Below are 15,921 nucleotides of genomic sequence, written 5' to 3'. Positions count from 1 at the left end.
GCGGCGGCAAGATGGCGGCGTCGCCGTGCTCGGGGGAGGGGGAGCGGCTGGATTTCCTGAGGGAGCGGCACGTGCGCTTCTTCCAGCGGTGCCTCCAGATCCTGCCCGAGCGGTACTCGTCGCTGGAGACCAGCAGGTAGCTGCCCGGCCTACTCCCGCCGCGGAGGGGCCGACGACGACCAGCCGTGCCGGCCTCCGGGGCGGGAGGGCGGGGTCCCGTTCGGGGTGGCGGTCGCCGGGCGTCCGGTGGCCGGAAGGAAAGGCTCCCTCAGAACCCGCCCGCCAGCAGCCGGCCCTCAGAACCGGGAGCTGGCGTAGGGGCCGCGTCGGTGCTGGCTTGAGCTCCCCGACGTCCACGGGGGAGGGGTTGCCGATCCTTTTATAGCTGTCTTCGGGCGTGTGCTTCGCTCTTTTAATCCACTCTGGAAGCCGGTTTTAAAATAAATGACTTGAGACTTTTGTAGCTCGAATTCGTCGTGCAGGAGACTCTTGTTCATGTAGCAGAAATAACTTTATTAGCTGGTGTAAGAGTTAAAATACTAGTGAAATGTCTTCCTCACTTTGAGTTAGAGGGATGCATGTCCTTGCTACGGCGTCAGAATGCATCTATTTCAGATACCTAAAGTCTGCAGGTAAGGTAGTCAGTGACACCTGAGGCGCAAGAGGGTCAGTAATTTGGTTGTTAGGCGGCGCTTGATGAAAATTTGGAGACATGTAGAGGATTCGATCTCTTACTCAACCGGTAAAACCATCAGGTGCTTTTCATGTTACAGTGTCCTGTGAGTCGTGCTGTGAATAATGCTGAATGGCTTTGATCAAATCTTCCTTCTTGCTCGGTTAAATTATGACAATCTGTGAAATCGAAATTTCTGAAAATCTTATTCATGAAGAATTAGCAAATGTTTCAGTGTACTTTGTCAGTTATTTTAACAGACAGCCAGAGGAAGTCTAGGCGTTCTATACTCTTTAACTCTTTCTAGCCATTAAAGTTAGAGTAACGTGCAGACGTATTAGAACCATAACGCAGAGGGATAACCCTAGTCACACTGACACATGGAGAAAGGCTCAAGAAATAGGGTTTGTTCAGCCTGGGGGAGGGAGGGTCAGATCCCAGTCTTCCGTTACTGAGAAACTAGTTACAGAGAAAGTGGGGGTGCACCCTTGATGAAGGAGCACCGTGGTGGGGCAGGTGGCTATGGGAATGACTTGCTTCAGAGACAATTGTCTGGATGTAGGAAAAACATTCTTCACTGTTGGAGCAACTAACCACAGATGGGTTGCACTGTGGAGTGGTGGAGTCTCCTTGAAGACCTGGTTTGTCAGGGTCCTGGGTCATCTCATCTAAGGCCCCGTGTTCCCCAGAAGGTTGGACCAGTGGTCTCCAGAGGCCCTTGACAAACGAGGAGTTTCTGTTCTGTGATTTGCATTGCCAAGCTGTTGCAGTTTGCCACTGAGCTGGAACAGAGGCTCCACTTTGCCTGGGGTCTTCCTCAGTCTTACTGAGTAATGCTAATCATAACGCTGATTGTTTTGAGAACTCCTGAGAAACTAATGAGCGGTCTGAGCTTATATTTAATGTGTGGTTGTAGTAGCCATAATACATTAAATAGCCAGTGCGTAGTGTGTTGCACATAAAGGCTGTGCAACACTGAAAAAAACACTGTTTTCTGAAAGTTTGAAGTGTCAGTTTGAAATTTCCAGGGTGCCTTAATTTCTGGCTGAGTACAGTCTAAGCCTTCAATTAGATTAATAATCACGGCCATCTATTTTTTTGAAGCCATGGAGTTTTTACTCAGCCAGAGGTTTTTCGGTTCTCTTACACTGATTTTTAGATCAGTGTTCTGCAGGTGCACATGCATGTCAGTTAACAAATTCTAGGCAGGGGACTGAACCGTAAATCTGTCTTCACCGGTGTGATGCTGAGGGTACTAAGTTTGCCTTTTCGACAAGTTCAAGGTCACTGAGTTCAGCAAGCCTCCTGAGCTGGTACTGCTGCGGAAAGAAGTGCTGTCACCCTTTTGTTCTTACCTCCCTTGTTCCTGCGTTTCTGTGGTTCCATGACAAATTAGATGTGGAAACTCAACTAAATTAAATAGAGACTTGTAAAAAAAAAAAAAAAAATCATTTGTCAGTGAGTTGGTTTTGGGTCACTGCACTGCAGCAGAAACAGCTGCATTTGTTGTCACCAGGCAGGGTGGTAGAGGAGGAAATTTTCCACATGGTGGTGGTGAATTCTAACTTAAGCTGTAGTTTGTCAAACACTAAGAGAGTAGGTACAACAATAAAGAAATTTGATTTCACATTCTTGACTTAGGATACTGGCTCGGAGCCTTAATAATTGTTTTTGTCTGTAGTTACTGCATGCAGCATCAGCAACAGTCGTTTTGACGTGATCTGGTTGATAGTGTTTCATACATGATCAGTCAATACTGTGAGGTTTTGCAGGAAAATGCAGCTCGCCTGCTCTCTGAAGTCTTTCAGATTGTGGTGCTTCATGGTGCTCTTTGTAGCACGCTTACTCAGTTCCTCAAATCGGTCACTTCAAATGCTTTCTGAATTCTGCTGAGAAACTGTAGTCTTTGTCCATGTCTGAAGACAAAGAACTCTGAATCTGTCATCAGAAATGTCTTTACTTGCATGTCTTGGAGGGGAACTTCAGACAAATGATACCTGTTTTGTAAACTTCCAGTAGGTCAATTAACAAATAAATTTCAGCTGCTAAGCTTTGATGCTTGACTTCCTAAATTAATACAAATGCAGTAATTGAAGTGGTAGGAGGCATGAAGAAAAGATACAGCAAAAGTTGTGCTAAACTTAGGAGCTGTCTTACAAAATGCTGCCCTCTGTGGAAATCACTGTATGTAAAGTTTTTACACCTCATGCTGTGTGTCAGGTAAGAGTTGTGTTTGTTAGTCTTAGAACATGTGTACGTTAATTTTCTGTGAGGTGGATAGTGTATGAAGTAAGTATGCAATATTTAGATGGCTCTGTCAGTACCTGTCTCTGTCCGGTGGTGCCAGGTGTTCTTGCCTGTCGTATGTGAATTCCAGCACTGTACGGGCTGCTCCTTGCTCATGCTGATACTAATAACACAGAGAATCAGCTCTAAATAAGTAAACTGAAACCGAACTATATGTAAAACCAGTTTTTATATTCATTGATCTGCTATATGTATTTTTTAAGTATAGATGAGATATATTGTCTGTCTTGTATGTGCAGCCTTGTGGTTTTGGACCTGGTTTGCAGCAGTTTCTAGTGCCAAAGTTGGCATGTTGTTTGTGCCTCATTAGAAGTAGCTTAGCTAGTAACATAGTGTGAAAACATCTTTAAGTAGTTTCAATAAAACATTGTTAAACTTAATGTTTGTGAAAGTTGGTAAATATATGCAAGGTTTTAAGTAATTATTTACTGTAACTGAACAGTAAATTCTTCGGGTTTTTATAAAAGTAGTGGTTTTGCTTGAGCTAGTGGGTTATTACCCAGAGTCAGATTTTGGGTTACACATAGCTGATCAATGGGAAGAGCTGGCATAAGCATTGAAGTGTTAATTTTGCAATTTAAAAGACAGTTTTTTAGTCATCGGGGGACTTAAGAATGGCTTAAAAGATACTGTTGTTCCACATAGAAATACCTTAGTGTGCAACATACTTTTTTGGCTCTCTATACTCAAAAACTTTATTTGTAATAATAATAATAGTAGAGAGACATAGTTTAGAATCCAGTAATTACAGAGTAAGTTTACACTTTCTTTCTGCTGTGAATACTTACAGTAATGGAGCTCTATGCTATTCCATGTTGACTTTTTTTTTTAACTTTTTTTTTTCCCCCCACAAGGGCCTTAGAATTGCTGGGAGGGATTTTTTGGAGAGAGGATGTTAGTGTTCAGTATCCAAGCAGATTATGTTTCTGAGAGTGGTATGAAAAGCAGTGCAAAAGTTGAGGGTCAAAGTAAAAGACTCTGTAAAATCAAGTAACTTCAGCTTACCAAGTCACCATTATTTAACTGAGTTGTGGCCACCACTTGTGCTGTGTAATCCTAGGTGATAACAGTTTTGAAGCAGAAGCTGTTGACTTAAGTTATGCTTGTGAATGACTGCATGATGACTGTAGCAGCCATTCAGCCCACTGGTAGGAATGTCACCCGTTGAGGTGGTGCCATTGCATTGAGATTAGTGTCTGCTGCATCGGCACTTGGCTGCTGTGTTTTAATTAGAATTCTTTTGGAGATGTTGTTTGGGCTGACTCATGTCACCATTTTTTCTTTGGTCTTACTGTTTGTGGTTCTGATGCAGAACCGCATGCAGAAATGAAGTGGCTGTAGAGGTTTCTGTCCCCGTGTGTCTCCTCATCTCTAGAGGTGTCTACTGCCGATGGCCAAGGTGGCTCACCAGCTTGTGAGATAACTGCAAATTATAAGTTCCTAAGGAACTTATAAATCCTAAGGAATGCTGGCATTAGCTTTTGGTTTTCCTTAGCGTACTGAACTGTAGTTTCTGCCTGTGTAGCAGCTGTTTCACAATCCATGATCTTACCTGGTGAAAAGAGAGCAAGAATTTCTGGAAGCAGCACAGGCAGACGCAAGTGTGGGTGGCAAAATACAAATCCAGCTGGTTTTAATCTGAATCAGAACTTTGAAGGTACCATTACATGAACATTTTATCTCCTAGCAAACTATCTCAAGTTCCTAACCCAGTGCTGTTGCTTTGGTGCCCTGTCAGAGCAAATAATGCTAGTGTTTGAGGTGCCATGCTGTAAGCTAGATGCTGTAATGCTAGACTGCAATGGTTTGAGGTAAAAACAAAGCCCTCAAAGAAGGTGGTAGTTAACAGGTGTGGTAGCACACGTTTATGGAAGGAAATGAGCTGTGGATAAGAAGGACATTCAGCATGCTAGCTACTTCAGTCCTGTATTGGATGCTTGAATCTGAGGTACTTAATTTTAGATGTTTAATTCAGTTAGTCATCTAGACTCCTTTATACCAAAGGACAAGAAATAAGTACCTCTAAATGGTAATTCATCCTGTGTGTCTGTTTGTGCATTCATTAGTTACAGAGGAAGCCTTGCTGTTTGACACCTAAGTTCTTAAGCATCTGAAATTGGGTTTGGGACACAATGAGAGGCAGCTTCCTGCATTCAGGGTTACCTTGCACTTACTGCATATTTAGAGGATTGTTCTTGTAAGAATTCTTCACAGAGAGCCAGTGCTCCATCTATTAATAACCTGGTTTACTTTGTAGTGTTTTTTTCAGGTAAGCAGGCACTTAGGGTTAATGTCTGAATTGGCATATCATTACTATGTAAAAGGAGGGGTGGCTTATATGAAAAGCCGTGTTGACACAAAGAAACATTTACAGTACAAAGAACATAGTTTTGTCCAGTAGATAAATTTCATACTTTCTGAGCTAGGCTGTATATACTGCACCACTGTCAAAGGCTGAGAATTCATAGATATTTCTGTTTCTGCAACCGTTTGTTAATTTCCCCATGATATTTATGGTGGGAAGTGTAAGTCTTATCTTTTTCTTTTAGGTTGACAATTGCGTTTTTCGCACTCTCTGGTCTGGATATGTTGGATTCCTTAGATGTGGTGAACAAAGATGATATAATAGAATGGATTTATTCCCTGCAGGTCCTTCCCACAGAAGACAGTGAGTGAGTTTTTAGTTTTTTTTTAATTGATATTAACATCTTTACGTTTGCTTTTCACCTGGGGAATAGTGGATGGCTCTTGGTTTCTATTAAAAAAAAAAAAAAAAAAGATTGACCTTCCTGAAGTGCTGTCCTGATAATTTCAGGTAGTTATGTCAAGCAAATCCTAGAAATAGATCCCTTTAAAGTAATAAAGCTATTAAAAGCGATTAGCTTAGCTTTTTTATGTATACAAGGTGAATCTGTGAAATTAATTCGAAGATAAGACAGTATAGAATAGTAATGAAGTTGCACCTTTAAGTATCTCGAAAGAGTGTTTCACCTGGTTCTAAAAGAACTGCATGTGTTATATAAGTATTACAAGTCTTACAGTGATTATATTGACTTCCACTAATTGTATCTATACCAGGAGCTCTGAGCACAGATGTGGTTATTTGGAACAGCTTTTGAAAAATGGAAAGTGTAAGGTTAAGAAGCAAAATGGATAAACACAGTTCCTGCTTTAAAATGAAAAATCTGTTCCTTTGACCTGTGAAGGTTAAATTTACCTAACGTTTTTAGAAGGAGCAATGCTGTTGCTGCATCCTAGTGGCCCTTGGATGGGAAAGTGCGTAGCAGATCCAAGTCGAGGAGGGAGCGCACAGGACATGTTCCTTTCCTGATCACTTGACAGAAGTCAGGGAGGTGCTGTCTCTGTGGGCTGGTTGGTATTGGCGATTTTTTCTGAGGCAGCACAGGTGAATGGCTAACCGCAGTAGAGGGGGTGGAAGGGAGGGAGATGCAGGTGAGGTGCTGCTGCTTTATGACAGGAGGTGCTGGCAGTGTTAAGTGCTGGCTTGGGGATAGCTCCAGGCTGGTCTCAGGCAAGAGGTAATTCCTCATGCCTGTCTGTAAAATCATCAACACGTACTTTGTATGTTGGATAGTTGTAGAAAGAAAAATGTGCATTTCCTTACCATATTTAGTCTAATTATATACTACAAATTAGGTCTTTTCCCTAAAAACAGTTTGATGAAATAAAAGCGTTTTTATGAAGTAAGCGTATGAAAGTCAAGATTGCCGATGCTTGATTTCTTACAGTAATAAAAAGATCCCTTTTCTTATTCTGTCAATTTATAAACCATCAGATCCACCCCAGGCGTTAGCTTTAATAGATTTGGTTTTTCTCATGTTGTATTGTATCATGTTGTATTGCAGGACTGATTGTAGAAAATCAGGGGTTTGGATCACACAGTTATTCCTGCAGTGTTTTTAATCATGAGAAGGTTCCTGTCCCTTAGAGATAAAAAAATTTTCCAGGGTATACATGCTTTGTTTTTAGAAGTTGCTCACTTTCTGATCTTTATCCCAGTCTTCAGGAGTATGTTCTGAAAGAACAGTGAAATTTGCAAGAAGAGAGGTTAGAATAGGCATTTTTTGTTGATTTGTCTTTGGTTGTATGTAGTAATTCTCAGTAAGGTTTCTTCCTATCTAGCCAATGTTTGGAATAGTCCTATCGTCAAGAACCTGCTAGGGAGGGCAGTGTAAAGCTCAGTGTGGAGATGTGGAAGCTACAGTCCAGGGCATAGCTGAGATGTGCTCATTCTTTTTCTAGCTATCATTCCATCATAAATTTACAGGACGGTAGTTTCGTGGAGGGCACTTTTGGCAGTCATTCTGTGCTTTTAAGTAAGAAATCTCTCTGTTGTACCAGAACAAACTTCCTATTTTTGTGTCACATCATAAGAACTCTGTTATTGTTAAGCTCTCCTACTCCATGTGGTCACTTGACCCCTAAAACTTCAGTATTGTTTTTATTCCATTTTTACTTCATCTAATGCAAAATGTACCGACAGCAGCAATTTGGATACTGGATGACTAAATGTTCAGAAGGCAATGCATACCCTACTGTAATATCTACTTGCAGTAACATGCATTGACTTTCTGTTTTTTAATGCTGGGTGTGTGCATTATTTGTTAATTGGCAGCCTCCCAGCAGTAGAGCTCTGACTCCCTCTTTTGGCCAGTTTGAAGAAGTAGCTGAACTCTGATAGGCTGCAGCAGTGAAGTTTTGTGTTTCAGAATGCTTGTGCATCTCTAGGAAAAGAGAATGGTTGCTAGCTTGATGCATCAGAATCTTTCCAGGTTAAAAAAAAAAAACCAAATCCTTACTCTCCTTTTAAAGAAATATTCTATTGGAGCTTCTCTGACATGCATGCTGATAAATCCCTCTTTTCAGGGAGGGTATGTTATTATATAATATAAATTTCAAACATTTATAATTTAACACTGATTTATTATGTAGCTTTTGGAATTATGAATTCCAATAATTTTGCCTGGAGTGGTAACTATATTGTACTTGGTACAAGTCTTCATTGCTTTTGGCTATGGGACTGAAAACCTATTTAAAACTTAGACTTTAAATTGGAATATATTTTTATACATTCTTGGTTGTTTGTTTTTGATCGCATCACTGGTTGAGTTCCTAAAATGAGCAAAAAGAGTTCCTGTATTTCTGATCAGAAAAATAAGTTTCCCTGCTATTTGTGTTTGTCTGTCCAAAGGCTCCACATCCATAGCATTTCAGTTGATTTTTATTTAAAACACTTTTTTAAGATGGCAAATTCAAATTATTTTGAGAACTACTGCTACCTTACAGTCATTTTTTCAGTGGATGGGAGACAGAACAGTTGATGCTCTACAAACTTAGTATCGGTTTATTTTTATCGATAACTATTCTAGTAGGTGTACTGTTGTATGGGACAGAACTCATTTTATCCAGAATAGCCCATATGCTGTTGTGGTTTGCGTTTATGACTAGAACAGTGTTGCTGACACACCAGTGTTTTAGTTATTGCTGAGCAGTGCCTGCACCCCTTCACGACTGTCTCTTTTTTCCCCTCTGCACCCCTTCTCCCTCAGCCAGGGGACACAGCCAGGACAGCTGACCCGAGGGAAACCCCAAACCATCTGACATGTTCAGCAGTAAAAGCCTTGAGAAAGGAGAAAGGGGGTGATGTTTGTGATTGTGGCACTTGTCTTCCAGAGTAACCCTTGTGCGTGCTGAAGCCCTGCTTTCTGGGAAGTGCCTAAGCAGCTGCCTGGCCGATGGGACGCAGTGCATGAACTCCTCCATTGCTTTGCTTGTGCCCGCAGTGTTTGCTTCACCCATCAGACTGTCTCAATCTATGAGCCTTCTCTCCTTCACTCTGCTTTTTCACCCTCCCACAGAGCTGGGGGTGGGAAGTGAGTGGGTGGCTGTGTTGTGTGCTAGCTGCTGGTCGGGGTCAACCCACCACAGCAGGACGTTACAGAACCTGGTAGAAAATTCAGAATCTGGTATTTTAGAATACTTCTTAGTGTCTCACAATATGTTGTGATCGTTTTAAGTAACATGTTTGTATTTACTGGTATGTGATATGTCTGATGGCTAAAGAAAGCTTAAACTCAGAGGTTTGTAGCCTTTGAAATTTTTATGTGAAACTAAAGCTCATGAATGTCAAGTGGTGAGATCTTGATCTTGCCAAGTAAGAAAGCGTATACATACTCTGTGACCTTAGTTGAAATGCACTAAAGGAAGCTAAAGATTAGGGTCTGCCAGGATGGACTGTATTCTTCTGTGGTTTTATTGTAACTGTGATTCAAATAAGTAATGTCCTTTAGCTAATATAATTTCAGCTCAAGTGCTTTAGAGACCAACTCAATACCAGTTCTAATTAGGAGGGAATGTCACGTCACACATGCCAGCTGACCCTTACACAGAAAGCTGCCATCCTTAGCTGAATGCTTGGTCTCATTGCTGTCTTCTGCTTATTTGAAGGGCCGCTGTCTTCTGTAACTTGCAGAATAGTTTGGCTTTATATTCTATAGATTTCAGAAATGATTACTTTTCCTTCACTTTTACTAAATGGTTTGCTTAGGTGCATGGTAATACATGTGGTTTTGTTTGTTCACTGCAGAAAGACCTCGCTGTGTTTGCTTTTAAGAAGAAGTAGGACTATTTAAAAAGAAAAAAAAAATTCATTTTGAGGAGGGTGGTGCTCTTTTACAAGCCATATCATAAATGATAAGTATTTAGACTAAGATACTTCTTAAAATGCTAGTGAAATTGGAAAAGACCCTGAAGAAGGTTCAGAAGGAACAGAAGAGCCTGTTTCAACTGCTTGTTCCTAAGGTTCTTGTCATGTGAGAGCTTTACTGTTTTCCTCTCACAAAGCAGCTCCTAGAAAGAATTCAAATGTATTTTTACTAGCTTAAAGTGCAGCTCTTGGCAATGTGAGGAAGATGTGTCCAGGTTTCTTGCAGGCCACGTTTAAAAACAGTTTAGCCCTTTTGAAAAATAGTGAATCCGGAGCTCTGTACTGAAGTGGTCTAATTACAGGCACACAGTGGAGGCACACTCCTTCGCTGTATTCATCCACCATCCTCCCCCATAGCAACACTGGCACTTGTTTCACCATGCTTGAGAGCTGGTTTAACTTGTTGAAGTGGAGAAAAAGCATGCATTTATTTGTCTAACAGAGGGTTAGCTTTGTGCTGAGTTGGTGAACTGTGTTGGCTGAGTGCTAGTGCCAGCCCAGTAAGGGAGAGGGAACAAGACTGTGCTTTTTGACAGCTGGGTGCTTCACTGGCTTTGCTGTACCAAGAAGTGGCACCAAAGGGAGGGCTGAGACATAATACATTTGTGGGTCTGAACCCCCAGGACCCATGCATAGCAGGCTGAAAACTATTACACTGTATCAGAGACCTAAAACGTTCGTCTGTCAAAGTCTAAATTTAGATTTGTAATTATTCTTTTTTCTGCCTTACTTGTGTGTTAGCACTGAAAAAAAAAAAGGATGAAATGTCATTGTTTTTGAGATCATTGTTACATGTGAACTTTCTGATCATGAGTTTCTCGAGCAGAAATACGAATTTTCCTCCAACATAACCTTCTTTAATGGCTACATTTGAAGTATTTATCTGGATGTATAATGGACTTCTGTTTCAGAGAACGCAACTTTGCATTTTATGACATATTCAAGTGCTTTGATTTATAGGAATAGTTATATTTTAGCCCTAGTACAGTAAGAATTGCTTATGCTTACTTTTATCTGGATGTACTGACTGTGTCAGCCTATGATAAACCTGTGATTTTTTTATATTGTTTTAAGATTTTAATGGTGTTTGTGAGATTGCTTCTGTACTTAGCAACATGAGAGAAGCCTTGGTACCAGATAACCTGGATTGGGAGGAAGTACTGGTAAAAGTTACCAGTCTCCGTGCAAGACAAATCTAAAAGAGCAAAAATGTCCTGGCTGTTACAAGAGAGGTCCCAGGATAAGCCATCTGTGGTCATCACTTGGAGCTCTGTTACATGTCTTAAAGACTTTCTGGCATAGGCACACATTAGTAATGTGGTTTTTCTTCATGGGAAGGTATCGGCTCATGATTTGGGTGTGGAGTCTTTTGGTTTGGGAACAGGGTTGGTTTTCTTTAGTTCCGTTGTCAAATGTGAAAAGTTTTTCCAGGTATGTTTTGTTCAGCTTGCAATAGTCATGCAGCAGTTGATGGAACGTTTATTACTTTTTGCTTTTTCTTAAGCTCTTTCAGAAAGTGGTTAAATACGCTTAACGCTGACAGTGAACACTAGGTGGTACCATGTCATAACTGCTGCTACAGTTGATGCTGCAGAGGACTGTGCGGGAGCCGAACTGGTCACGTCAGCAATTTGTTACGAGAGACATAAACTGTGATCATATCCTCTTAATTAGGATATGTTTAATTTCTGGTTCTACTTCTGATTCTGTTTGTGGTTCAGGAAAGTAGACAAGAGTTAGATTAATACCACTAAGCTATTACAGAAGAAGTATAGGTACTTTGCAATAAAATAGTAAAACCAACTTTGTAGATGGTGATGTATATAAACTGAAAGACAGTGGCTTTTCTCTAATTTCCCATTAGTTCCCATTTAGTTTTGAACTTGTATGTTCACAGGAAGCTAAAAAAAAAAATTGGAGACATGACGTCAATGTGCCAGAGTGATCTGGTTAGAAATGGGCTGTTTTCACTTCCTGTTTTAACACTTCCTTTACCAGCTCAGCATTCTACTTTTTTAATTCAAAAATTATAACTAGAAGTTTAGCTATTTACTTGTAATGCTGAAGGTCTAGGAAGCATCTACTGCACACATGTTAACGACAAAGTTTTTCTGTTTGGAGGAGGGGGTAAAATTCCCTTCAAAGATTATACTGCACTAAGGGCGTAGAAAAGCCACGCTGTTCTGTTTCTCCTAGGAGCCAGTGTGTAGAGTCTAGGGCTGGAGATCAGAAGACACTGACGTAAATAGTCAAAACAGATTTTAAATCAATGATAGCTGTACATTTAAAAATGCATTGTTTTAAAATTACCAATGCTGTTTTTTAGTTGGAAGCAGTTTAGCAGTAGAATAAAACTTGTTAAAATGTTGCACAAAAATTTAACAGCTGAAGGGAACAATTGATCCTGATTTCATTCATATGCTTTATTTTTAATCTTTCTTTTAGTTGTCAGATCAGGAGGCAATCAAAGTCACCCATGAACAGCACACTGCATTTTGGTTTGACGCGGCCATTTCTACCTTGATAATGATTTATAAGCTGCAGTTTAAAAGACTGATAATGGGGATCTGTCTTTCTGGGATGAATCCTTCCATCTAGCAACTGGTAACTGAGTTCTGTTTGGCAGCAGAGCTGTCGTAATTTTGTGTGTTTTCATTTGCAGCAGGCCAGAACAGCTGTGTACCAGTAGGTTAGCTACTGTTTTCTGGATGAAGGGTTTCCACATCAGTGCCCTTTCAAGATGAATTTTGTAGTTTACATAAGCACTTAAGACACACATTAGTTTTTACTGAAAATGGACTAGGTGAATGATGATTTTTCCACAACAGCGTCACCTAGGAAAACTGGTATTTAAGCAGTAGGAATTCTAATTCTCTTCTTATTGATTCATTCACATTGTGTAATTTTTCAAATTGTGATGTGTTTTGGGCAGTGTCTGAACATGAGAAAGAACTTCTTCCCTCTAAGGGTGACGGAGCACTGGCACAGGCTGCCCAGGGAGGTTGTGGAGTCTCCTTCTCTGGAGATATTCAAGACCCGCTCGGACGCGGTCCTGTGCAGCTTGCTGTAGGTGACCCTGCTTCGGCAGGAGGGTTGGACTAGATGACCCACAGAGGGCCCTTCCAACCCCCACCATTCTGTGATTCTGTGACCTTAGATTGGTCCTTAAGACTAGTATTTATTGTGCTTTTGAGAACCTGTTGCAACATAAAATGCAAGTCTTTGACTACAGGATCTAACAGACAAACGTTCTCTGCTGAGAAGAGTTAGATTGTAACAAAATATGTTACGCATTTTTTTGTCTACAAATACAGATACTCTTTCTTTCTGTTCTCTGTGGGCATGCCTATAGTATACCTGGTTTTAGTGCAGGCTGAAATTATCTTCATTACGCCTGTAGAATCATTAAAAAATACTGTTGTTTGAAAGGTGGAGAAAGTGGAGAATTGCAGATGGTTAGTTTTCTTCTGTTAAATAGTAGTTCATTCCATGTAAATTAGATCCAAAGACTTGTCTGGTAGAGAAACTTGCATACTTTAACCATGTTGAAGTACTTAGACTGTTAAAACCTAGTTTAAATGTTGCATTTATGCAGAATATGCTTAAAATTAGAAGCTAATGTGCTGATAAAGGACACCAGAAATGGTAGAGCACATTGCATAGGACTTTGAGCTTTATAACTATTCTTATTTGTTTAGTCTGGTGCAATTTTCCCTAATCTCCATGAGGATTTTTAGATTAAAGGCTGAAGAGCTGAAAAAAAAACAACCCAACAATTGGAGAGAATTTGAGAACACCCAAGTGCTGTTGAACTATGGCACTCATTAGGCTTTTACTTTCAGAGGCTGAGGAGTGAAGTAATTGAGTTCTTGCCATGCAGAAGCAGATTTGAGCCCTGAAAACCTGTACTTAGCTCTAGACAGCACAAAGGGCACAGTTCTGTATACTGCATGCTCAGGTACTGTGACACATTTAAAACGAATTATACTGAATCACTAACAGAATCATTTGATAGATACAATGTTCTTGTACCTGTGTTTTGGGTGAGAGAAGAATGGCTCCAATTAAAAATCTGCCTTTCACGTCATTTTAACTATTTCACTCTGACAGTATTGAGTTAGATCGGTGGTAGCCTAAAACTGTAGACAGTTTATTTGCCCTTGTACAAGTTGCAGAATATCTTAAAACAATTCTGCTTGGGAACAGACGGTATTACCAAGCAGGAATCCAGAGAGGAAAAAAATCTGTTAACTCTGGGCAGTTTGCCAGGGGAGCAATATCTTTGGGTTGTTTGGGGGTTTTCTGTGAGCGTGGTAGACAATTCTGTGTGATATGAACACTGTATTTCCACCAAATCAAAGAAATCTGTTGTGTTGTCGTTACAGCAGGATCAAGTATGCTTGTGGTTTTCTTTGTTTTGGTTTTTTTTCCTTGATCAGAGTCATCGCAAACTGAGGTTGGGACTGTACTGAAAAATACGTGCAAACTCTAGTAATAATTGTGAATAATGTTGAACTAACAGGTCTTGATGAAAGAATTATAGTTTATAATAAATGTTTCAGCAAAGCAAGTTAGTTGAGTCTTCTTTTCTTTTTTTTTAATCTTTTCCAGGATCAAACTTGAATCGCTGTGGATTCAGAGGCTCTTCATATTTAGGGATGCCATTCAATCCCTCCAAGGTTGGTTAAATGTGTATGCGTGAAATATTTTCAATTTGTAAATAAATAATCTTGTGTCTTTTTTATAATGTTAACTGCATGATTATGACATTTTTGCATGGTTAATATGCTGAAATGTTTGCAGGACTTTTAGGAAACGTACATAAGAGACATACTAAAATGGTACTGCTTGAGTTTCCAGGGCAGTGAAGAAATCATCGTACAAATTCTGGCTGTTGGTGCACTCCCCCCTGCTCTAATCTGTTACTGAAGCAGGGAAACTTCTTTAACTGAAGAACTATCACCTGGTAGGGATTAGCTCCATATTACGCGGTGCAGCACGTGCTGTTCTTTGGTATTCCTCTTCCTGTGATGAAACACGTGTGTTTGATTGCAGCTGTTATCCATTTGAACATAGGCAAGTGTCTGCTCATCCCAGATGTCGTGACTGTAAGAGAGGATGCTTTGAAGCCCATAGAACTGAGGTTCAACAGAGTTAAATCTGTATACGAAAAGAAAGTGCCTTCAATACAAGAGAGAAAGGAGGTTAGCAGAGGCTGCTAAAGATAGTACAGAAGGTCTGATACATTTGGAAGAGGGAAGTAGAGGCCAGCGTTTAGGAAGGACTGTGAAAGAGGTACAGTAGTTATGTGTTTGGAGTGGAGTCACATCTCACTGAAGAATGGATGAAAAATCTGGAAGAGCACTAAATTATCACCAAGTATTTGATTTTTATAGTGGACAGATAGCAAGCTTTTAAATATAAATGAATGAAAGAATCATGGGATCTGAAATTGGAAGCAAGGATGGACATCTGATACACTATTGACTGTAGTTTGATCTAAAAATGCTTGAACTAACTGGAGTATGAAGGTAGTACAGCAGCCTGTTTTTGCCTTATATTTGTTTACAGTTAACAGCATAACTTTATGATTCTGAAGAACTTGTGGGAATGATAATCTACGTTGGAGCGATAACTGCATATGCCTCTTAGTATATAGCAAGTCAGCCAAGTACTAGTAGCAGAAATATGCAGGGGTTATGCTTTCTAAAAAGGGAAAGATAGTTGTGAAGAGGGTTTTTTAAATCTCTACACTAGGTGCTACAGCAGCGTGTTGACAGGCAAGGTAATTTGTCTCTTGGTTTGTTTTGGTATTTACCCTGTTTTACACTACAGATGGTGTCTGCGGTGAGCTCGGACTGTAGTAGCAAGATGAATTCATCATCTGTTTTAATTGGAATTAACCTGAGTGGCAGTCCAGCCACCCACTGAGCTTGAAGGAAAAAGGGAAAACTTCTGCTTAAAGCCTAAAACAATTTGGGATCTGTAGTGGTGATTTACTGGGATACTTTGTTGTAAATAAAGTTTGAAGACAAAATAGTAAACAATGGTTTCAGTATGGTCGTATAAGAAAAAGACTGGTTTTACTCAGAAGGAAGATGGTTGTCTTTGATAACAGTCACCTAAAGAAGTTGAGGTTGTCATGCTATTATTGTGGCATAACAGCATTATAAAATGAATAAAGACATATTTTTGCCAAACTGAGCTAATAAAA

The 15,921-nt window shown here is 40.2% G+C and overlaps 1 protein-coding gene across 1 annotated transcript in view; it reads left to right on the top strand.

The window, feature by feature from the left end:
* Positions 1–11: 11 nt before the first annotated feature.
* Positions 12–15,921, top strand: part of PGGT1B (protein geranylgeranyltransferase type I subunit beta) — a 41,608-nt gene continuing 25,698 nt past the window's right edge. The window contains 3 exon segments of the mRNA XM_075411092.1: positions 12–136; positions 5,530–5,648; positions 14,319–14,386. Coding sequence (XP_075267207.1) covers positions 12–136; positions 5,530–5,648; positions 14,319–14,386 — 312 coding nt within the window.

The sequence above is a fragment of the Opisthocomus hoazin genome, chromosome Z (assembly GCF_030867145.1).
Source record: "Opisthocomus hoazin isolate bOpiHoa1 chromosome Z, bOpiHoa1.hap1, whole genome shotgun sequence".
Taxonomy (NCBI): domain Eukaryota; kingdom Metazoa; phylum Chordata; class Aves; order Opisthocomiformes; family Opisthocomidae; genus Opisthocomus; species Opisthocomus hoazin.
Note: the sequence above shows the minus strand (reverse complement) of the source record. Positions and strands in the feature narration are given on the sequence as shown.